The sequence below is a fragment of the Lepisosteus platostomus genome, chromosome 1, assembly GCF_059453375.1.
Source record: "Lepisosteus platostomus isolate fLepPlt1 chromosome 1, fLepPlt1.hap1, whole genome shotgun sequence".
Lineage (NCBI taxonomy): Eukaryota > Metazoa > Chordata > Actinopteri > Semionotiformes > Lepisosteidae > Lepisosteus > Lepisosteus platostomus.
This window is the reverse complement of record NC_142611.1, coordinates 56,585,015-56,610,708: the sequence shown is the minus strand read 5'-3', so window position 1 is coordinate 56,610,708 and position 25,694 is coordinate 56,585,015. Positions and strand designations below refer to the sequence as shown.

General features: G+C 36.2%; 1 protein-coding gene across 2 annotated transcripts in view; it reads right to left on the bottom strand.

Annotated features, from left to right (window-relative positions):
• Window positions 1-25,694, bottom strand: part of hhip (hedgehog interacting protein) — a 46,086-nt gene that overhangs the window by 15,962 nt on the left and 4,430 nt on the right. For both annotated transcript variants that reach the window (XM_088633120.1, XM_088633121.1), the window contains exons 2-9: window positions 25,293-25,488; window positions 20,979-21,135; window positions 17,500-17,701; window positions 6,453-6,604; window positions 5,123-5,296; window positions 4,331-4,474; window positions 3,692-3,813; window positions 934-1,057 (exon numbers count right to left, since the gene is read on the bottom strand). In XM_088633120.1, coding sequence (XP_088489246.1) covers window positions 934-1,057; window positions 3,692-3,813; window positions 4,331-4,474; window positions 5,123-5,296; window positions 6,453-6,604; window positions 17,500-17,701; window positions 20,979-21,135; window positions 25,293-25,488 — 1,271 coding nt within the window. The remainder of the gene's footprint in view (window positions 1-933; window positions 1,058-3,691; window positions 3,814-4,330; window positions 4,475-5,122; window positions 5,297-6,452; window positions 6,605-17,499; window positions 17,702-20,978; window positions 21,136-25,292; window positions 25,489-25,694) is intronic.

Sequence of the window (25,694 nt, the reverse complement as noted above, 5' to 3'; positions counted from 1 at the left end):
TTGATCGTCATTTACATATAGTGTATATATACGTATGGTTTTATGTATATGTACTTTATGTTCAAGAAATAATTTCTCTTGCTCTGAAGAGAAACTATGGAAAACCATACTCAATGTTGCAATATCGTAGCAATGAAATTCTCCATACTATATAGAACATGTAACCTAGAGGACTCTGTAAAAGTAGCTATCCAGCAGTGGTGTTATTCTATCTGACCCTAGCATGACACAGACCTCAGAATTAAGGGTATGAGAAAATGAAGCTGTTTTTCAGGTCTACATTTTATTTTAATTTTTTAAAAAAATAAGATTTAGATTTTCTATTTTTTTTCTCAATAAGAAACACATAGAAATCGAATGACTTTATACCATAATACATAATAGTTAATACCAACACCATAAAATTTACTATGTGCAATAATAAAAAGGCAAAAAATAAATATATAAATAAAAAATTAACATGAAATGTATCTCCAAATCATAGAAAGGGAAACTATTTAATACCGTTAACACTAAAATAAAATAAAAATATACAACCTCTCTTTTCTTATTTCTTATCCTAGTGTGGCATAATATCTGCAAAATATTCGCTTCTTTTAGGCCAACCTTCCTAATTACATTCTAGTTTTTAAATCTATTGCCATGAGTTTAGTATTCAGTAAAATTAGACTTTAATGCACACTGAAATTCTTAGATCAATTAACTGAAAACCAAACCTTATTAAGACACTTTGCTAAGTTGAATTGTCTTAAAAAACGTGGATTCTATGCAGCACTTGGAGAACAACTGAATGTAGGTTCAATATACTGATGAAACATCGGTGATTCAATTTATAACTATATCTGTAAATGCATATGATGTGGTTGCTCAATGCATTATCAGAACTAAATACTGGGTGATAATGCCTTCCTTTGCAAATCATCACACACTTACCCATTTCTGTCCCCAAAGACAAAACTCCCATACAGCCTTCTTGATTGGCAGCCTCTATATATAAACCCACCAACTGGGGGTCCACTACTGGTTAATTTTAAATCGAAGAGTGAGGGCTCGTTTTCTGTAAAAGAAGTGGGACAGACTGCTGATATTATCTAAGTTTGAAAGTATTTTTTTCAATGTAAATGTGACCTTGTGTTCTCTTTAAGAGCACAGAAGGGTAACTGTATTACCCACAGTTTTGCTTGTCTGGAGACTTGAGTACCCTTAAAGTTGTTAGGAATGGTGTTATCTATGATCTTTATTGAAATATTTAACATCCATAATTCAAGATGAAACTGAAATTCTACAATAAAATGGCAGAGCAAAATGTAATGTCCAACCTGTAAATGATTCAATAGAAAATATGAACTGAATCATTTTCTTACAACACAACAAAAGTGGGGAGTTTTTGAATTATTATTATAGTCTCTTTCTAACATGGAAAACCTTAAACATAAAATTTAGGTATTGCAGAAAAAAACATTACATGTCTTTTAGAACATATAGCAAGAAAATATGCAAAATTAGGCACCATAACCAAATTAATGTACCCTGGATAAGTATTTCAATTCTATTGAAGGCACTCAACCAGCTCTCTCTTTTTTAGTCCAAACTGATTCCTGATATATCTGGAGTCAATCTTCAACACAAAGGATATAAAGCTGTCTTTTATAGACACAAGGGTTATTGAATAAGTTTGTTGGGGGTTTCTGCATAAGCAATGGTTGTATATTAAAACCAGTCCCAGAACTTAAACATGCACATCTGCATAGAGATTTAACAAAAGCCAAGACTGCATTTATAGCAGACCAACTTAAAAGGACACCATGCCTGATTTTACTTAGCTTAGTCCCCAAAATGCGGCTGCTATAATTCAGTGTAGGTCACATACTTCCAATAGTAATGTAGTACAGACTTCACTTAATGAACCACATGGTGGCTAGCGATAAGCTCTTCTGAGGTTTAAAGCTTTGATTCATTTTGCGCTGCACATTAATTTGTCTGAAGCCTCTGGAATATGTGAAAAACACATAAAGGGAAATCAGATGAATATGAACAAATCACTCCTTTTGTAAAACATTGTGGACATGTACATAGTTTGTATAGGCCTCAGTTAACAGGTTCTTTATCCCAGCACAAACACGGTAGGGCAGTATGGGGACCCCTGAGGCAAATAAGGAGGATAGAAAAAGTAACAGAAAGAATTACAGTCAGATCTGGTTGTAAGTAAAAGGGATGCATTATTCTGCTTCCCTCAATGCCTTGGAAGAGATGATTCAATCCTGAAAATGTTTGACAGGACAACCTTCAACTTTGGACAAGTGTCAGACCCAAACCTACAAGGAATCTAATATAACTTATATGGTGTTTTTAGCTATTCAGTACTTAAATATTTAATTTGCGATAAGATATAAAACGGTCATTCCTGAAAGGGAGATATTCAGTCATATATATATATATGAAGTCAGCTAATTTGGCCTCATTATCTTAAAGGGACACGCAACAAAAATACTGTAACGTTCCCCATAATTTGGCCCAATCTGTGGTTTGTCTGGGAGAGGCCCAGACAGAATAGCAAGGGAAGTGGTTTTCATTATAGCTGAGGGGTGTAGAGTCGTTTCTGTTGGGAAGCTCAGATAGCACTCCCTGTGTGGAGCCAGTGTTTTTTTTTTGTAATTAGAGCCCAGAAGTAGACAACAAAAACCTGAGAACAATTTTTGTTTCCAGAGGAAGCACCATTGTTCTGACAATAAACTATTTAATGATATTGGTTTCACTTTTTCAGCAATATCTTACAGGTATACGGTTTTATCCATTTGCTCCTGTAACAGAGCCAAAGCTTTGTCTTTAATGCTCATTAATACATAGATTATTTATATTGCATACCAGACTGACACACCAGACTGTCTTTTATTAAAGTGTCTCTGCTGAAATTACAGAATTACAGAGATACGGATTAATTAGGTGACACGTTTTTAAAATTTCACTTCTTTTGAGTTCATAAACATTTTCCTGTGGCTGTAAAACATGATATAAAGTGATATCTGGAGAGGTTCACTAGGAAGTCATTATGCACCTAGTTACAGATGGTTATTGAGACATACTGTAAAGTGAATTCTACAAATCTAAGATTGTAAAATTAAATTATCATGTAGAACATCAAATACAAACAAATTTACAGTTTGGTAGCAGTTAATTACTTGTGGCAGTGCATGAGAAAACAAATGACTTTTAAAAATCAAGTCAGATGATCTTTTGTGAGATTAAAAAATGTAACTATACATTTTACATTATTTTATACACTAACATTTATTTGCTTTATTTAATTGTATTAAAGAAAATTAATCATTGGATCATTTTCAGTTAGCAATAAAAACAAATGAATGTAGAAACCTTGTAGTCTTGAGTACTCAGTTTAGGAACCAGATTGTCCTGGGTACTCAGCTGAGGAACCTGATTGTCTTGGGTACTTAGACATAATTAGACTGACATGCTGCAGTTTACTTTACTGATTAAAAACGAAAAATAAGTCATATGTGTAATGTAATTTTAGATCTTAAACATCCGTGGATGTCATATGTTTATTTATCCTATGTTTACTTAAAAATCAAATTCATTTTCACTTTGCAATTGATTTAAGAAAATACTGAATCAATAAATCTCACAATTCTGACTGTAACCACAAAAAATGTGTTCATCTTTCAGAACTTACCATAATCTTTACCCTTCAACATCTGCAGTATTCTGCCTGAGGAGGAGTTTCTGCTACTGGAATCAGTACAAAGAATCAGAAGACTCCCATTCGTGTCTTGGTGATGCTGATCCACTGCACACCTGAAATACATGTAAAAACATACACTGTGAGAAATTTAGGTCATTATTGGCACAATACATTTGAATGAGAAGAGATTTGTTTTGGAACACACAGTGGTCACTATGTAATGGCCCTGACATCTTTGGACCTTACCAGGGGATTTTTTTTCAGAACTTACTGGCAATTATGACTCATTGGTAAAGGAACATTTTTAGATTGTTTTCATTGGTTTCTTGTGAAATACCTTTTGCCTCAGGTCCAACAACACCAGCATGGAGTAGTTTAAATCTGAAAGCAGTCAGGGTACAGTTGGAGAATGAATGGAATTATTACATGATCTGTTAGTTACACAGAAAAAAACCCAGAGCTAATCCAGTTCTCTTCATTCAAAGACTGTAGAAGAATTGCAGGGGATTGAATGTGTTGCTGCTCTTATGTATCTAACAATGTTTGATATCTACCTCCACAGTTAACAAACACCTCACCCACCCCTTAAATGACAACATTTATTAAACATTTTAGCATGTACCCACTTACCTGCCTGGGTTATGCAGTCCATGTGCAAAAATTTCAGGTGGCTGGTTAGTGCTGTTGAAGTAGGGATTGTTTCTTGGAATGGAATACGGAGCATTGCAGCAATCTGTGTCGACATCAAGCCGAAGAACTGAGCCTGTGAAATCACTAAAAAGACAGCACATGTTTTAGGGAAACAACGTGATATGAGAAGATTATTTAGTCTGAGATATTTACAGTGGTGTGCGAAAAAGATTTAAATTTATCATAATGCTGAAAAAAATCTCTAAAGCTGGAGACTAACTTCTTTAAACAATTTAATAATGTGAAAGGTTCTTCTAATCAGAAATTGACATTACTTTGTAACATCTCTCTAGGATATACTGTAACTAGGTTTTTTTAGGACTTTCACTAAGATAAAGTTGAGGACGCTTAATACACCCTTTGCAAATGACAGGAAAAGGTAATTGTAATTTTGAAGCATTATAATAAATAGAATCTTAATTGGAAATATAACTATGTCCATCTGATCATTTTGTAATCTAGATTGAAGCTATAAGGTAATTTGCACTGAAGAAAGTTTTGCTGTGTTGGTTTAATAAGTAGCAAAGATATTTCACATTAGTCTATCATGTCTTAATTTGTTTCACATCTTTAATTTTAAGTGAATTTGAATTTTCTTGCCCTGTGTGAGTTATATTAGGCACGTGATGGTCCAGCTTATGGCTGCAGACTCCAGACACATTGAAGATGCATTGAAGCTCACCACAGTGAAGCAATAGCAGCTTGACTCATGCCAGTATCTCGTCATTTTACCTTAACCCATCCATCTCCTCCATGTCATCTAGCGTGATCATCCCATCACCTAGGAAAATATGCAGGAAGCCATCAGGCCCAAAGAGCAGCTGCCCTCCCAGGTGCTTTCTGTGCAGTTCTGCTACTTCTATCAATGTTCTCACTGTCCTGGGGTCCACCTGGTTGGGGTTTTTCCTGAAACAGCCCAGTGGAAAGACAAACATCGAACTCAGCACACAAAACTCCTGGAAAAACCACAGTATTCTCATTAAATGTAATTTGTTTTCTCAAAAGCAGCATTTCTAACTGCTTTTGTAATTGTAGAAAGATAATCCAGGCTCCTGGAATTGTGCGCTACCCTTATTATTTTTTCTTTCAATACGTTTTCTAAAGCAAACAAAGGAAAGATGAATAATTGATACTCATCACAAGAGTATTCCATGGGGGAAAAAGTTGGGAAAAAACACAAACTAAAGGAGGATGGTAAAAAGTCTGTTCTTTCTGAATTCCAATGAAAAATGTGGAAACACTGCCACTGCTTACTTAAGATAGCCCGCAGGTAACAACAAGGGCTCTAAACCAATTAATTTCTTCTGCTTGATAATTAATGTGGCATTTGAAGGTTAGGCCTTTCCAGAACCTGAGGGAAGAGACTGATAAGAAAACCACCATCATAGCATGAGTAAGGACCAACTATTAATAAAGTGATAGGCCAGTATACATATTCTAAAAACCGCATATTATTTAACTTACTCACCCAAAGGTTACACCCACAAGGTAATGCATTAATTGCCCTAAATGTAATATTTCAATTTAGTGTAATTATTTGGTCTTATTTCCTAACCACATTGCCAGACTGCCTAAAGCAGTATTTTACTATAATAAGCAAGTAAAGTTAATAAATAATAATTTAGAAATACAGAATAATACAGAATTGTTTGGAAACAATATTCTGAATTGTAATATTTTCATGATAATAGAAAAGAGCATCACCAACACCTTAAAGAATTAAAGTAGAAAAGCCTACTGAAAACAATACGGTAATAATATGTAAAAAGAACAAGACTGTCGGTGAACAGGTTTTATAAAGAATGTGCCAATTCTACAAAACCAAATTAACTAAGAAGGGAGCTCATTAAAAACAAGAAAAGGTGTTGTATTTTCCTATTATATCTATCTCATATCTCTAAAGATGAATTGTTTTAAATCTAGTAAAAAGTACTGTTTTAAGATTGATGTGACAGCACTTTGGAAGGCCAGTTTTTAGTTTGATAAAGCAAATACACACATGTATCCTTGTGGAAGCATTAGTTTCACCACCTGCGGTGACGTTTTGCTTGCTGTCTAGTACCTGGATACTGTATATTCCACCACTCGAAGAATGTGGTCGTGTGGTCCGATGGCCCACCGCTCTTGGTTGGTGGTATACGAGACGTAGAGCTTTCCATTTTTCTTGTAATTGGGATGGAATGCAAGGCTTAAAAGTCCCCTTTCATCTCCTCCCTGCAGTCAAACGAAATCACAAAGAATGGTGAAGTTAATTATGTTCTTCACTGTGTTGCGACTTGAAGCAAAGAGAGCCCTTCTCCTGCTTGCTTTTTCTCTCTCTCTCTCCCTGTTACCCTGTGGATAATCTGTGCCTTAACTTTCCTTTTCTTTTCTCTCCTTGACTACTGCATAAAAAATGATTATAAAACATTTTACTTCAGGCAGCTCTGCCTCATGGCCACAGTGCACGCAGCTGTCTTGAGAGCTTATCTATGAGCAGGCCCTCTTACAGCCCCATTGTGAAGTGATTTGTGCACATAATCTTTGGAGGCATCCATGAATACTGGTTTAAGTGCCGAAAAGAATTTATTAGGTTGCTTGTAGTTCATAGAAGACACAAAAGTTCAGGATCTTCAGTCACTTTTAATCCGTACAGAAACCAAAAAAACCTAAAACATGGAGTTAGCTGCCAACTCCCACTGTCTTGGCAACATGTTTAGAAAACAGTTAAATTGCTTGTGTAATACGTAAACCTTTGTTTTACCCTGGAGGCAACTACATCAGTTGTCACTACTCTGGTGGTCTTTTCATCATAGTTAGCTTTAATAAGCAGCTACATCGTTTCTGTCTCTGGGCAAGGCAATCATGCTCTTTTTTAAAAAAAAAAAGGAAAGGAATGAACAGAACGTTAGGCGTTTATGCTAAGAATGTTTGCAACGTACTCCTGAGGCCCTTGTTTTAGTTTAAGTTTATCGCATTCAGACCACCATCCCCCTCCTCAAAACCCCATCCCCCCCCCGACTCCTCAGTCTGTATAAGGAAAGGGTAAGGATTAAAAACAAAACGAAATAAAACAAAACTTGAGATCTGTTATGAAATGGAGCTAACAGTCTCCTGCAGTGATAACACCCTGAATGAATTAGTCTGTTCTGTTGTCATACCACACCGGCTGAAAGCCTTTTCACTTTTCCACCCTTGCGGCATATGGTTAGACAGAATCTGCAGAGAGCTTGATAGTAAAACTGAATGAACCTGACATAATGGAAAGGCCAAAAAAGCGCAGCTAAATTTTGTGGAAAAGACAAAGGGCCATAATGCAGGTCAGGGAGTATGGATTTAGGGCCAGATATGCTTGAACGCAGAAGATCATTGATGGCTAAAGGAAACCTCATGCCAAAATTTTCAGAAACAAACGGTACTCAGCATGTCTGACTACATCTTTTAGGCTTTTATTCAGCGGAATAATATGTTTTGTTCATTAGCCCTTTATTTCTAAGCCATACTGTACCTCTCAGTTTTATTAATAAGAAGACTGAGGTGAGGACATTTTACTGCTGCTTTTCACCTTCATTTTTATTTCACCCTTATATTAATCTTCAGATTCAATAGCCTGGAAATCAAAATAGACTTTGGAGAAAAGTGTCAGGCAAGGTCTTCCAAGGAGTATTTCACATTTTACTTCAGGACCACCAAGAAACAATCGTAAATGCACTGAAATATAAGCTTTTGCTAATGATCCTTCCCACAGTGTAATGAAGAAGGCAGGCTACAGCTAATAAACTGTCTTAAGAAGTAAATTCTGCAATCATTTTCAATCAGACCCAGAAGGATACAGCACGCACACATAAATTCATTTCTTGGTGTTGCACATTTGTTCCATACTGAAACTTCTCCGTAATGATCTGACAATGGCAAATAAATAAAGCACTCAATTTATGATCCTTAAATGAATTAGGTTTCTCCACAAGTTGTAAGGAGCTGATTTTACCATGCAAGTCATTTTATGAGATTTAATTTTTTATTTAAGTTATGTGCTGGATAAAAGAATTATTACAACAAAATGGTCACTGCTGACCTTTCTGTATCGCACGCCATTAGTCAGTATAGAAGTACAGCACACTGGTATACTGGATGCTGATACTTGTTATTTATACTGATACTTTAATTATTTAAAACTCAGTAGCACCAGGTCCTTTTAGCTGAGCTGAATTTAGGTAGGTGTGATACACAAGAGCCCCAGAGTTCCTGCAATCCAGCTGGATTGTTCAGTATAACGCAATAAAATATGAGATTTGTGAGTGAAATCGCTGCATATTTCTCTTGAGGACCGCTGTCACTTTCCATCTGTTCTGCAAGTACCTGGTGCACAACTATCCACTATTATCACTCAGAGGACTTCCAATGCAGGATAAGGGGGAGGAAAGTGCTGTGATGTACCTCCTCATACTTTGTTGTGAAAGTGAAATAAAGTTCTAAAGACGAAATATTGTTGAATAGTTGAATAACTGTTGAAAAAATGTTTTTGTTTTGATCACTCTTGAAATAGTTAAACTAAAGAATGCAGGTTGTAGTATATACTTATATAGACACTACTTTACACTCAGTGTGCAGAGTGCAGGTTCAGGCAAATGAGAAAAACAAGTCCATGAAACCGATTTAATGAAAGCCATCTACCTCAAAGACAATCCTCAAATACAATTTCAAACTAGATTTTCACTAAGCTGAAGCAGCAATAAAGTTGATATTTTTAATATTTCCATTTTATAGCACAGTTCTTTCATTTACTTAACAAGATTAGTCAGAGAACCAGTCTATACAGCAGTACACTGACTACAGCAATCCAGGTGAAGTACCTGGCTCAAAGGTACAAAAACAGCATTCCAGCCCAGACTTGAACCCACAACCCTCTAGTCATGACAACAAAACCTTTAACCACTCTATAAATATATACCCCTATAATACTGATATAATTAAATTTGAGGTTTAATTATTTCTGTTGTGTTATTCTTTCTTATTGTGCAATGAGGCTGGGGGAGTATGAAACAAGCTGCCCAGCCATGTTGTAGAAGATGATGCTCTGGCTTCCTTCAAGAAACAGCATGATAAGAACCTCTGAGCACTTAGCCATTAACTACCAAACAAGCCAGATGAGCCGAGCAGTCTCCTCTCATTCGTAATCTTATGTTCTAGTTATAAATAAAAGCCCAATAAATCAAAGCCATTTTGTAATAATTTTCACAAAATATTTTTAACAATTCACTCTGTTCACTACATTATAGAAAATATCTGTTAAATGACAAGGTCATTACAATCTGATCATGGCTTTGTGTTACAGTTTGACACAGGACGAGCAAATGCAATGTTCATCTGGACTTGCATTTATTTAAGTGAGTTAATGGAGAAATCGTGTTAATATTCAAGCACTGTGCATTTAATTAATTGGTGCCAAGGAACTGTTATGGCATTTACTATAACTATGGTGCTCATAGCAGACAGAGGAACAAGCACTGGTAACATTCTGTGTTGAATTAATGCTGCAGTTGTATTACTAATATGACAGAAAGAATAACATTCCGTGAAATATTTGCCCATTCTAGAAATATTTATTGGAATTGGACTTCAATTCATCAAACTGGCTTATACTCTTCCACAGGCACATGCAGCTCAGATTTCTAAATACATCGAGAGGTTTATTCATAATGGCTGAACTTTTATTATGGCTGTGTACAGATTCATTAGCCAGTTTTATAATATGTGGAATGATTTTGTTAAATAGTTAGGAAATGCTCTGGCTCATTAGAGCACCTTAACTCATATAACAATCATTTGTGTTTGTTTTTTAAAGTCTGTATTAAGCAGAGCCTTACATCTGAAAGAATGTTCCTGAAGAATGTAAGTTGTGCCAAACCTAGGATTGCTGGCATTCCAGGAACTATGAAAAATACACATATGTAAAACCACAAAATTGGTAATTCTATTTGATGCCAATATTCTAAAAATATTAGTTTAGATTTGAAAAATAAAATGTTTTATAAGACTTTTTAGAAAAAAAATAACATTGACATGAAATATCCTTGTTAACAGTAAGTGTCTGGCATTCATTGTTCAGGTATAAAGCTTAAAATATGCAAAGAGTTAAACAAGACACAAGGATGTGAAAGCTGCAGTAATAAAACGACAAAATCCTTCTTTTCCCTTTCAAGATGTTTCTTTACCACATCCAAAACTCTGTGGAATTACAATACTTTAAGAGGTGTCATTGTGCATCATTAAAGTTGAATAAAAACAATCGAGCAGTTAATTGTTAAATAATTCTGTGGTTATTGTGATTCTAGATACAATTATGACACCTTGGGGGAAAAGAAGAAAAAACAGAAGAAGACGAGAAACCTTTGCATGTGGGGCAGGGCTGCGATGTCAGAATGAACAGGCAGTCTGCTGGAAAAAGAGAAGCTGGCAGCCTGAAATATGTAAAGGAGTTAGTAATAACAGAGTATGAAGCATTCGGTTTCAGGGAACACCCACACTGCAACTGAGTCTTTCCAAACGGAGCATTGTTTTGGAAGAGGTTGGTTTAATTGGCACCAAGGGATTCCACTAAAGGAAATACAGAACATTACAATCAAAGCATGTGCATGTAAAATGATCAAATATGATCTCTTCTCGGGTGGCAAGGTGGTGCAGTGATTAGCATGGCTTCCTTGCAAGGCTGGGGCCCTGGGTTCAATTCTGGAACTGGGGTGTTACGTGTGGAGTTGGTATATTTCTCCCATGTTCGCGTGGTTTCCTCGGGGTGCTCCAGTTTCCTCCAACAGCCCAAAGACATACTGGTATGTCAACTGACTTTTGGAAAATTTGGCCCTGGTGTGAATGTGTGTGCATGTCTGTGTTTGTGTCTGTGTGTGCCCCGTCCAGGGTGCATCCTGTCCTCTGCCTCTGGCTTGCCAGCATAGGCTCTGGCTCCCCCGCGACCATGTACTGAATACAGTGGTTAGAAAAATGGAGGGATTATCACTCTAAGTTCAAACGAATCACATGCAGCAACAGCATAAAGGGCAATGCCCTGTTGATTCCAGTTTGAGTAAACAGGCATCCCCTTCCCAGCTCAGCACGCTGTGACTCTACCCAATTAAAAAAGAACTGCAGCACAGCTAGCATCACAGGATAGTACTCTAGGGGCGTTGGGCTTAAGCCACTTATAATTGTCATAATGATTATTTTATCCACAAACAATTAAGCTTAATGATGATAAGACACAGAGCTTTCCCAGTGGAGCTGTTGCCTGTCCATCCCGTAGGTCTGCTAGAGCCAGTGCAGTCCTTCCTTAACAAGGCAGCGAGAGGCATGTGTGCTACATAAACTTCCTGTCAAAACCTTTTCCCATCTCTGGGTACAATCTAAACAATGCATACTGTGTAAACAATGCATTTTCAAGCCTAAACTGTTGTGCTAGCTGCCTAAGCTAAAAAATACCACCTTCTGATATGTTCCTTGGAAAAAGCCATAAAAAAGCTTGAAGCGATCAGTCTGCTACATATTGTAAAGAACAAATGAAAGGGCACCTGTTTATTAATGGGTTTTGTGGACACTTGACAATCTTACTAAATAAGAACTAAACCAGGTGAAAAAAATAAAACATTTATGGTGATTTCCATGTATCATCTTTTATGAATAATCTGAATTTTCTCAAAATAAAAAGGTAGCAGAGGACAATTTATGCTCTATTAATTTTGCTCCAGACTTTTGTAATCGTAATAAACTTTTTATCCCAACCATGTACAAATACACATCCTGAAATCTTGAAAACGTATTGTGTGCTTTTTGATTTTTTAAGAAGTAGTAGATTCACTTTGGTTTTGTTTTCAGAATGAGTATGTCAAAAAACAAACCCTTAACCTACACTGAATAAGACAGATCTCCTGGGCCACTTCAGTCTGCAGAGGCTGAATCTCCCCACAGAGAAGAAATAATTTTTCCACCTCCTTGATGACTGATTGAAACAGCTGCTTGTGTGTTCTTGTGTAAAGCGGACCAACACTGACTGCCCTTTCAACGGCTTGTGGAAATGTCAGAGGGTGATGAAGTGTACAAAAAAATCTCTACTACATGAATGTTTTCTTTGCCCATTCTGTGGTACACCTCTTCAAGGTGCCAAGATGTCACACATCAGTAGTCCACAAGGATGTCAGTGCAGGTTTGGTATTGCTTTCAGATTTACTTGCTTCCTCCACAAAAGGGAAAAGCAGTGACTTATTGTCCTTTATAGGCAGAGTAAAGGTTCTTGAATTGCTCCTCAAAAGCAGAGATTCAGTCATTATGCACTTCTTTTTGCCTAGAGCAGCACTTGCATTGCATTAGCCTTCCAGTCAAACGTTTACTTACAGTGCCTTGCAAAAGTATACACACCCCTTCCAAACACACCCCATTACTTTGAATGACAAATGATGTAACTGAACATGTAAAGGCAGAAAGAAGTGGTCACAATGGGATCTAATGGGATAAAGCACAAAGGAGAAACACAACTTTTTGGCTCTTGAGCCTCCCTCAGGTGTTTCTTCTTCATAAAGCCATAAAGGAATGTCTTTCACTGACAGACCAAAAGAAATTAACTTTATTTTTGAACAGAGAATACTATCAGAGGACTGATACAAGTATTCAAAATCCTTGAAGGCATCAACAAAGTCAACACACTAAATGTCTTCACAAAATCAGCTGTGAAACTATTGTGTATTTAAATTTGGTGAACGTCTTCATGTGAAAAGTTGTGGAACAAGCGACTAAGCCACACTGTTGAAGCCTGGACTCTTTCAAGAAACAGCTGGATGATTAGCTACTAACTACCAAATAAATACGCTGAAAGCTCTCTTCTTGTTGTAACCTTTCTTATGTTAAGAAATAAAAAATAATTAAAATTGTGCTGTAACTGTCTCTAAATAAATAAACAATCTTATTTTAAATGGTATCACAATGATTCCATCACCAATGCAGATAAAAGCTGTATCATCTTCCCTCACAATACTGAAGCAAAAATCAACACGACTATGTTCTGAAAGTGGGTCAGCAAAAAAGAAAAACTAGACATGAACTGTAAAATAAAACTAACAGAACTATAATAGAAGAATAACAGAACAGAAATGCTAATGGTGATCATTTGCATCAATTTTGACACACGTCTGAAAGAATGAGGGCTGTACTTTATTAATATATAGTGATCAAAGAGATGGTGTTAAATGGATAAAATACCAAATAGCAATCTGAAAAACTGCATATTTTAAAGTTAACATGTTTTTAAACAGTAGTAGAACTACAAAGCAATAATACTGTCTTCCAACTTTTATTCCTTACTAGGCTTGCTGTTTTTTTGTATTAGTATTCAAACCTTTTAATTCAATGCCAAGCCATTCAAAAGTATGATATATATTTTTAAGAGAACAGTATAGAATCTTGTTTAATCGAATTCACATTTCTGCTATGGTGGTAGACCACAGTTAGGGAATTTGGGTTTGGCGCAAATTCTATTGAAAGAGTAGACTTTCTCTTTTTTTCCTGTTGTAAGATATGCTGTTGTAAGTCTTACTGTTCAGTTTTATTACACCGAACAATACACTGCAGAAATCTTTAGCTGGAACCTGAATATGCAATACAGCAAAAATGGCTATGATTATGACAAAGTTATTTTATACATGTTTCACTTTAGCTCTTTAAAATCATTTGAATGCATATTTTGTTGATAATGCTGTTTAAGCTTGCATCATGGTCAAATTCTGAGAAATCTGAGAAATCAGGCGTCACTCCTCTGTCCCTTCTCTTTGCTGCACATAAGTAATGAATTTTTATTCATTTTATATCACATATGCTTTTCACAAGCATGACACACTGTACAGCAGTTGTGCCTAATGCACTGCATAACATTTACAATTACTTCTAAATGCCACTAGGTGGCTTTTGTAAAGGCAGAGAACACTAATCAAACAGCTGTGATATCTCTGAAGTCTGAATACCCTCGAAAAGCACAACGTGTTTACAAAAGATCAAACGAAAATAATATTGTATGTAGGTGTGCTCATATATGCACAGTGTTGGGAAAGTTTCTTTTAAGACATAATTTAAAAGTTTCAAGTTACTGGAACAAAAAAGCAATTAGTTACTTATTTTTGCAAGAATGTAAGTTGCTACAATTGCCTATATAATTAGTTAATTGTAATGGGGTGCCCATGTTTTGTTTTCATGTACTGCACTTTACCTAGAAATGTTTTGGTGGTAATTATACCATTATTTTACATTCCTTACTGTCATTTTAAGTAATGGTATATACTTATTTGCTCAATTACTCCTGTAAAAAGTTGGTAACTATTGGTTTAAATCATATACAGCTGAAGTATACTATCCATCCATTATCAGAAAGCTTCTTATTCCTGGGGAGGGTCATCCCCAGCCTACCCTGGGATCGCAGGGACCCATGGTGAGACTATATAAGATGTCTCTGAACAAGATTGCAATGCATCACAGAGCACACACAAAGCTGCAAGAACCCCAAACGCACATGATTACAACATGCAAGCTCTACATAACAGACAACCCAGTTCAGAATTAAACTCTGGGCCCAAACTAATCACTATTCCACTGGGTACCCAAAATGATATTAAAGGGGAACTGCAGTCCCAGACTGGTTATAAATTTTGGTAACAAAATAAACTAATAGATTATATCTCAAAATTTGACAATTTCTGAATGAAGCACAAAATTCTGGATGTTGTGAAAATACCGTATGGTAGCCAGGTTGTCACAAACCTTTGGTCTCATCACAGGCGAGAATTGTTACATGCGACGTGACCCTTCCTGCTCACTAGTCACTGTAATGACTAATATAATGCTATGTACGAGCGAAGAAGTAAAGGTTGTGCAGCAGACATTTGACAGTAGAAATGTTCCGACGTGATCTGCATGCAGAGTAAACAAGTAAAGTGTATTTGTCGGCAAAACCATCTTGAAGTTGAAGGGAATATTTCTATTGGATTAAACAGGATGTTGTTTACAATGTAATAAGGCTGCATCACGTCATCGGATGTTTTGTTGGCTCGTTCTGAATCGCAGACAATGACAGCAATATGACGTTGCGCGTACCTTGATACTTTGTACATTTAACTTTCCTTGTGGTTTGAAGTACACTCAGCAATGCAGTTTCTTTCTAACCCCCCCCCCCAAAAAATAAAAATAGCTTTGCAGTTCCCCTTTAAACAGTAAACGCCAGTCAAGATCAGGTTCACACATACTCACACCAAGGCCAAGTTACATACCAGAATAACTTTGGACTGTTGGTGGACCCAGAGGAAACCCATGCAAGCATGGGAGAACATATAAACTCCATGCAGATAGCACACCAGGAATTAAATACAGGTGTTCAGCACTGCGAGACAGCAGTGCTAACCACTGTACCACCATACTGCCCAATAACTAAGTAACTTTTGCACAAAAAACATAGTTTGTTACAATTTATTGATTACTGTAATAGGTTACTGAAAACATCTTTTAACTGTTAAAACTAGTTACTGCCATAGGCTGCAAAGGAACAAGCAGAAGTTAATTCTGTGCTAAAAAGTAGAAAGGAAGATGTTTTGATACAGATGTGGTTCTCAATAAAGAATCGAGATGCCCCACTATACATCAGACTTCGAAAGAGCAATGAGACTTTTAGTTCGGTGACTGAATTATAGTAACAGTAAGAGATAATATCAGCTATGAAATGAAAGCCTTGGTTATTTATCTCAGTAACTTAATGGTTACCTATGACCATTAGGCGTCATATTAAGCCATAGCTTGCTGTTGTAAATTGACTACATTTAGGTTTTCTTCAATGACACCAGAGAAGCTAAAGCATGTTCTGACATAACTGTAGCTGTGCCTGACAGTTGATGAACTTTCAATATTTTATTGTTCATTCCCATTCCTTATCTATGGGCCCTGATTTGGAAACATGCTAATTTAATTCTTTGAGTGATCTGAAATTCGGATACAGTAAAATAGGTTATCAGTGTAATTTATGTTCTGTACATTTTAGTGACCATGTTGGCTTTGTTTGTTGTCTAAGAGCTTACACACTATCCATATTGTCTTAGAAATGTTTCTGGGACATACATATCATCCATTATCCGTATTCATCAGTGTCCCGTTTGGTTATAGCTGCTTATTGTACTGTTTTATTGTGAAGTTTCAGATTCTAATAGATTCTTCTTTCTTTTGCAGTCTTTTTAACAATTTGTCTTTATGCTGTTATAGGTTTGTCACTAGGCTTCCTATTTGCTTCTTATTCTCAATGGCTGTGCCATACTGAATACTGTGCATTTGTTGTCTTTCTGTGTATCTTTTACATTAAACCTTCTATCATTATCTTTAGTTTTGCCCATTTTGTACAGTATTGTATCTTGTTCAGAAAATCAAAGGAGATTTACACAAGCTTTTGTCATAAAACATTGACAAAAATATCACATGCCAATAGTTACTTTCATTTTTAAATGGTTAAACCTTCTTTTAAGCTCATCAAAAATTCATTACATTGACCTGCGTTATGTCTTTTGCAGTTTCAGATGGAGTGTGAAGACTAATGTCTTCGAATGACCATTGAAAGAAACACTTCAATTGAGCCAGTGTCCCTTCATCTGTAAATCACTGAAATGAGAAATGTAGCTCCAGACTGTTGGTTAAATAAGCTTAATTTTTTTCATAAAACCAACTGAAAAATGTCACATGGGACTTAAGTTTTGTACAAGTTCTGAATTATGTCTGTTAGTGTTCATGTTCTTTAAATCGATCAATAGTGCAGAATATGTTGGGGGATGGCTAGTTAATACTTGGAAGGTACTACAGGGTAATAAACTCTTCTCCTACAGTATAAAGGTGATGCTTTAATCTCTGCGTTACTTCAGACAACATATTCTTAGTACCTTCGGTGGAGACATTTATGTGATATGATTCACTAGCTCAAATGGATTACTAGGTTGTGCCGTACTTTGTTAAGTATACAGCTTTATCATATGAATCTGTGTGGTTAAAAAGACTAAGAAAAACATCTTTGAAACAAAATATTGTTTTGTTAACATTGCTATAAATTTATATATTAAAGAAGTGCTCACCTTTGTCCCGCTCTGGACCAGTTTGTGGATATTCAAGAAAGGCTCTTTGATGAGCTCCATGTCATGGGTAAGAATTCGCACAAAGCCTTCTTTTTCCAGGATGAAGAGGCGCTGTGACCCGTCCCCACAGTTCACGATCCCCACAGGCTGCCTCAGTCCCCTCAAGATCTCCTGAGCGCAGTAGCAATTGTGCTTGTATTTTCTAAACACAGCAAATGAGCATAACATTAGAAACAGTTACCCTCTTTGTGGTGTCTGCGAACATTTGCTGTAGGTCTTCTAATTCATACGCCTTCAATTAGATATTTAATGTCTTCTTCATTTGGAATGCTGTGTGGAGGCACAATAAAGTGGACATTTGTAAAGAAAGCTGCTTGGATGCAATAGCAGAAACCATTTGGCAGTCTAATGTCTGTTTATCATTATGTATTACAAATTCAATACTTTTTTCAGGTAATGTAACAATGAGTGGTCAGTAACCTCTTATTATTTTAATTATATACGGTAGCAATAGTATAGTCATTGACAAAAGATTACCCAACATCCTTTCTTTGCAATACAGGTATTTAACCCCTAAAATCATACCCCTGTATAACGTCTTATTTGCAGTTAAGACACCTGTCCTTAATTTCTAAATTTCTTCTTAGAACCTCTCCATTTATTCTGTACACTTCTGCTCTGGATCTCCATTCCTTTGGAGGCTGTTTCTCATCTGCTCTGCTCTTCTTTACTTTATATTTCTTTGCACATTTTCTGTTCCCCCCCCTCCACACTCCTGAAGATGACTGAAAAGCCAAAATGTTGTTTTTGTCTTTCTGATTTTCAGTGTTTAAATCAACTTCTGCTTGTTCCTTAGTTATCTCATTACTTAAATTTAAAACTGTGGTTATAAAATATAGCCACACTGCTTATTTGGTGTGGTAAGGCGTGAGGAGTTTAAGCTGTGAAACAAGTATTCCAGGAACCACAGTAGATACAGTATATAACGGGTGAACCACAACCCACAGCTCATGCTTCTGCCATGTCATTAATACCAGGCATCAATGGGACATTAGGCAGTAGCAGAGGTTTTATGGTCCTCAAAAGTCACTAGAACTCATCACTGTCCTGCAGAAAGTGAAACAGGTTGCTAATACTGTAATTGATTCACCTGAGTTCTCATTGTAATCTGTTCTTTTTATTTACATCTTTCATCTTGTTAGAAAACATTTTTATCTGAAAACATACTTCTTTGGTGGTTTAATACACATTTCCAACAGATTTTTACAGTAGAAAATGTACTACACTGCCACAAAACAATTTGCTTAATGACTTTAAATAGTCACAACATCCAGCCATTTGTTTATACACAACCCATCCTTTGTTTGAAGGTAAAACAGAACAAGTGCTGTCAGAAGGGCTGTGGCTTTCATTTTTGAAATCCTTCTATGTCCTTGAAGCAAATGTTAAACTCATTCTGTTCTTTTCTGACTCAAAAGACTAAGCTTAAGGTTTTCCCAAATTGAAGTTGGATTAAAACAATTCAATTTAATAAACAATGTTAATAAATTAAAACATAATTCTGATCATCATAATTATAGATAATGTGGGCAAAATTGCTAGGATCCTTCCATTACAATTTGAAACAATATATGAAATGTTTTTTTATAAAACAATCAAGCTTTGGTTTTGCTTTTAGCAAAATACAATTTGCTAATGAGAGATAATCAAATAAGTAACTGGAAACAGATTTTATTTATAGTTAGCTTTCTGGCTAAGCTGAATTGAAATGTATTCAAAGTAACTCTCAAAGCAGATGTGCTGTTTCTCTAACCGTTCAAAAGAATTAAACTTTTGAAGTGGGAGGTCTGATTAAGACTTATTGTGTATCTTCATTATCTAACAACAGCAGTGTATACAACGCTTTTATACACACAGGAATTTTTGTTCATCATTATTTTTCTTTATGTGTCCCATTAAGGAGATCCCTGCTTGGAGATACAGGGCTTAAAGGGAACAGCCAAAGATTCCCTCTAGATCAATGTCTACCAAAAGCTTTATATCAGCACCCAGCTACCTAACCACTCAGAAAGATCTGTGTAATTACTCCACTTTTTTCTTTTGAGCAAGAAGCCAATAGCTAACTCCATCAACAAGGAACGCAGTCTCCCACTGTTTGCTATTGAGATAGGAAAGTTGTCACATATCCAGTTCCGAATCTCAGCTGGCTTGCAGAGCAAGAATTTCAGCCCAGAATTGCTCATCGCTTAGGTCAAAGAATTAGTGTACTAGTATGGGGTATCAAGCTTCAGAATGAGCACTTTCACCATGTACTTAGACCTACACAAAGTCACAAAGATTCAGTAATTCATTTTGGAAAACAAGCACAAGTGCAATTTGGAGATTATTGTAAGTCAGGAGAAAAGTTACATAAGTTCTGTGGTAATTGCAAATCTCAGGACATTGGCTATGGTAATTTCAATTTCATCAGTTTAAGGGATATACATGAGTGCAATCCCTTGTCAGTTTAACACCTGGACATATTAGAAATTAATACCAACTGTGCCATGAAGCAATTTCACTTATGACTGCAGCAGGGAGGACTGGTGGCTTGGCAATTAGTGCTGCTTCTCCATAACCCTTGGGTCCATGGTCCTTACGCTCATCTGGACTTTCTCTGGGTCCTATGCTTTCCTTCCCACTTCCCAAAGACATACTGGATAGCCTATCTTCAGCTGCTCTTTCTCCGTGGCCCTGTGATGGATGGGTGTCCTATCCAATGTGAGCAAGTCACGCCAGTTCAATTCTCGCAATTTCTAACTTTATGAAGTTCAAGCCTCAACAACAAAAAGCAAAGGATGTTTTTTGAGGTTAAATTGCCAACATACAGTAAGTGGTATAATGCAGGCTTAACAGGAAAACAAAAGGCCACTGAAACTATCTGTGAAAGTCATATTAACTTTATAGCCTGTCTTTTCTAACAGAGATGCATTCTAAGTTATTATTATTGTCTTCAAAACATTAGAACAGTTATTTTTCTGTTCTGTGGATATGAACTATAAATCATATTATAAGTCATGAAAAATATTTATTATATATGTCTTAAGACTTATATATTTCCTATAAGGCGGTGAGCCTAGTTTTTGAGAGTGTTTCTTCCTTACTTTGGAAAGCTCCATTTAAATAGGGTAAGGAAACAGACAGAAGTCTTATTAGTTCCCTTTGATGTAAGTGCCACTGTAGATCCTGTGGTACTGCTGAGCTATTGAGTCCTGGATGATGGGGCGCAATGGGAGTGATCTCCACCTGATTTTAATGGACTTCTGCTCAGCAGGGGTCTCTGTCACAATGGAGATAAACAAACACTGCAGATTCTCCCTCTCCAAACAACAGGAGCTTCATAAATAAAATCTATTTATTATAGAGGTCTCGGCGCTGCTTGACTTACATCTCCTTTAACAACCACAACATTTAAAAAAAAAATGCATTTATGTATAAACCTGTCAATATCTTCTACTTTTTCGTAGTCTTCCATCTGGTCTAAATAGTTGGAGGCTGGTCCCCGCACTTGTTTTCTGGGAAAATCAGGAAAACACAAACTGCTTTCTCTTCTTCCATAGTACTGGCAAAACTCATCCACATCAGCTTGGAACAGTTCTAAAAAGAAAAACAGAAAAAAAATGCTTACAGTCAGTAGGACCTTAAAAAAGTCAATGTACTGTTGTATAGGGTGTGCTATATTTTAATTGCAGCAATGCTGTGTGGAAATTGAAAGATTTATATTCAAATATCCTTAATCAATAGAAAGACTTTTACACTTGCTTTGTTTTCAACAGAAATCTCTAATGGTAACACTACAGTTAATTTAACAGTAAATGTACTGGCAGTTTCAACCATATTTACTGTCACCAAAAACACTTAATTTAGACTTGAAAGAACTGGTCTCTGCAACAACAAATTCACAGTTCATTTTGTTACGATTTTTTAAAAACTTATTTAAATATGTTACTGGACAGCACTGAAAAGCTAACAAATTTTATTGCATAAAATAATTATTTGTTTCTTGAGAAGAATAAATATAACTACATTTGTAACAGCTTAAAAGCCAAAATATCTAAATTATACAGAACTATGGTAACTCAGACAACATTTACTGAGAAGCCGTGCGTGATAAATACACCCTCAAATATAATATGGGAGACTTAAAATAATTTTTAAAATCTTTCAAAATATTCCCTTATGGACTGAAGGCACAACTATATGATCTTTATACAGTATGAAGTTTAAGAAGACCATGTGAACTAAAAACAACCTAAAAAACAACCTAAAAAACATCAGTTCCCCTGTCTAAACAGGGGAGGAGGAGCACAAATATACCAGCGATAAAAACACACAGTCTCTTCTGTGATCAAGGATTTCTGAAACTTCACACTGAAAATGAGGCTGACTTGATAAAACTTAGATTATAACATTGGAAACAGAGCTAAATGTGACACAATGATCTAAACCTGAAAAGCCTTATTTAGCTATCTGTGGAAGGGTTCCAGTCAACCCATGACTGCTGGTCATTCAAGAGACACTCACAGTTCGAAGGTACAGTATACCTACAGATTCATTCTGTAGAGGACACCTGAGCAATATGAACTAGAGTAGATGACTGTCTCCCTTCTTTTTTGTCCTGTTTGGTCTGGAAGCACTGCGAGTCGTGTTTTTATTTTCATGTTGATAAGTACTTCATTAAATATAGCTATCACCTACTGTATACATCTTCGTAACTAATCACAACACTACGGAAGACAGAACTTTCTTAATAACTTCACTTTCTACCATTTGTATATGTAAAAGCAAGGTTAGCAGCTACGGCCAGCTATGTCATCAGCACGACATAGCTAACTTTGACCAGCAACATGGATGTATATATGCTTAGCAGGATCACCCCTCCAAATTAGGGTATTTTAAGAGCATACTGTCATTATATGGTTGAGACAGTTCCATCACCCATTGCATTGCAATTAGTTGAGTACTAATTAGTATTCATACCTATTCCTCATACCAATTCACTGTTTGCTCTTAACCTGGGAGGGTTTTCCTTCTGATATACAGTATCTATCTATACTTTTTCGATGCTCTATTTGTAATACAATCCGAGTCCCTAAATCCAATGCTTTTATTTGCTTTACAGAAGTTTCTCTGGCAGCCACTACATTCAAACTATGAAGCTAAAACTCAAAAGTTTTCCTAAGAAGGCAGTGCATATGGATATTTTAAACTTGTTAACTCCTTGGTTGTTTTATTCACTACACGCCACTGATAAAAAGTAAGGGCTGTGCAAGCTGTGCCATTCATTCCATTCAATTGTATAACCCAATGAATTTCCATTAAACACTGGAATGGAATAATAATTAATAATCTGGTTAATACAACGTCCTAAGACAACTCGAACGGCAGGAATGTATGAAGTTACATATTTTGTCTTATTTATCAGTCCTCTGTCTTATGTCCCTATAATTTTCCTTATTCTACGCAAATATATGGTATATTCATGGTATGTGTACAACAATTTAAAATATCTGGAATATAAAAGGACAAAGATAATTTGGAAATCTTGCATTTCAATATGTTTATAGACATAGAGCAGAAAAGGCTGGAACTGTACATTGAAGTCCATGTAAAGATCTTTTCCTTCTTTTTTAGCACTACCAACAAGCTATGTCCACATCCCAGTGCTAAAGTTATACTTCCATCTGGCTGTCTTCCAAGACAACCTGGGTGGCCACCCAAAGCACTTGACATCTTGATGCACTTCAGCAGTTTTACATATACACAAACTTTGTAGAAAAATAAATTTGTCATTCGTCACCACATATGTTGATCTGGGGAGTGAGGTTCCTCTGGCTCCAGCTCCTGTTCATTTCAGTGCTCGAGGTTTAACTCTCTCTCAGCTGCTATCGTTTTCCTTGCCTATTGTTTTCATTTCCCTTTAAGCAGCAGCTTAATAGGGACACTCATCTCTGTGCTGCCATTCGGGTGAAAGATGTTTGTAATTCTGGAATGTGTGCGTCTGGATTCATATGCCAGAAATCAATTTTTATGTTGAGATACTTATCTCTGAAGATCTAATCTGTTATGGATACTCACTATGTACTCTTGGCAATTTAGTTCATTTAATATTTATACATTAAAGGGATTGTGATGAAAACCAAGAAACAGCTGGACTGCATTTTGTAACTAAAGAGAACTTGCAGCTCAATAACGCACATCATTTTATTTTCAATTTATCTGAGGTTTTGGATTAAATATACACCAATCAAATGTTAGAGATGGAATTCGCACCAGATGAGGACAAATGCATTTGATATATTGACAGTATACTACCCCATTAAAAAAAAAACTTGCCTGTCGTTTATTTAATTTACGTCTCATTCAAAAAAATGAATTAATTAACAAATAAATAATCTTGGTGATTTTGCAGAACCTGTATTTGTAGGAAGTGGGGAGGCCTGCCCGCAGTTTCTTCAGTACTTTCACATGTGGTTTAAGGAGGTGTCAGTCATGTCTAGACTTCACTGGGGATTCCTACAGAGCTACAAATGGTGCAGCAAGGCTGACATCAGGCCTTTAGACTTAGTAAGCAAGGTTAGGAATATATTGGTCATAAAACCACTAATTTACAAGGCCTGCAGCTTGTAGTGTTTAGTAGCTGTGTTGATAAAGGTAAGAAACCACAAAAGCAAAATTCCATAAATCAAGGGAAAGCTCTGCCAATTAAAACGTCTCAGAATAAATCAGTGTCAAAATGTTCTTTATGTATCGTGACAGGACATAGTCCTTTTAATGAAAAGGCAATTAAAATCAGATACAAGGCTTTGGCTCGAACTATATGATCTAGTTTAAAAATGTTTTCCTCAGTGCTTAGATATACCTTTTCGTACTTCATACAGGTTTCTAGTAACTTAGGTGATTCTTTTATATTATCTTTACAACACCAAAAGCAACACAATGTACCTACATGATTCATCATGGGCTACATGGTTATCAATGGTATGCAATGCCCAAACCATTTTCTTTATACTGACATTACTCCTCGAAGATACATTCAAATCCCCCAAAAGGATCTTAAAACCACCAAGTAACAACCTTTAGTGAGTTTTTTTAGGCTAGGCTTCTTACATTTTTGGTCACTGTCATTATGTTAGGCTTTCACTAACTTTCAGACCATAGATGATTTTTTTAACCCAAGCATAATCCGTAATGCCCAGGAAAAAATATATATATATTTTTATATAAACCCATATACATTCTACATCCACACACTTCTCAATATTATAAAGCATCATAAAGCATGTGGACAGAATTTAAGAAAAGTTTTTCTTTTCTCTTTTAGGGGGATATCCTAAGACTTTCCCCAAAAGACACACAAGCTAGTGGGAAAAATATTTTGCTGTACAACAGATTGATTGAGCAGTTTGACATTGTTGTATTGCTTCTGCTAAAAGCAGAACTAATTAATTTAAGCATAAGTCACTTGATTACCCTTCCTCCTCCCACAAGAACCCATATATTAGTTTAGAATGTGCAGTTTTTAGAGGACTGTCATTACACCAAACAACTAGGGACCGTTTTGTCCAAAATGAACACAAAGAAAAACAATAAAAACCAGGCGTTTTCCATATAGAAAATACTGGCACATATGAATGTTTTCTTGAGCATTTCATCAGTCTGCTTGGCTTAATATGGTCCCAAAGTGAACATCAGTTGGCTGAATCATCATCATCAGAAGTACAGCTATTAGTTCCAGTTAGATGCATTATTACCTGGTATATGACCTCTGCAGGCATAGTAGAACTCTCTGCAATAGTCTTTGCACAGCTTGGGTAGAACTAGCTCTCTGTCAGCAGCTGCCTCCATGTCAGGTGAATGAAATAGAATCTGAGCATGTTGGGAGCAGCGTGCACACTTGATTTCTTCCAGCAGCTTTGCACACTCTGTGTTGTTGGTAGCAGAAAATATCTGAAAGCCACAAACCAGAAACACATAAATAAATGACTGTGAGTCCACATAAAAATCAGGAAGAGAGCTACAGCTGTGGGTAGCAATGAAGGAAGAGCGGGATGGAGACATTGTAGCAGGTTTTTGTGTTTTTGAGTTTAAGAAGACTATACTTTTTGAAAAGAAACCTGTAAGAACAAGGACTTCCCATACAGCACATGCACAGA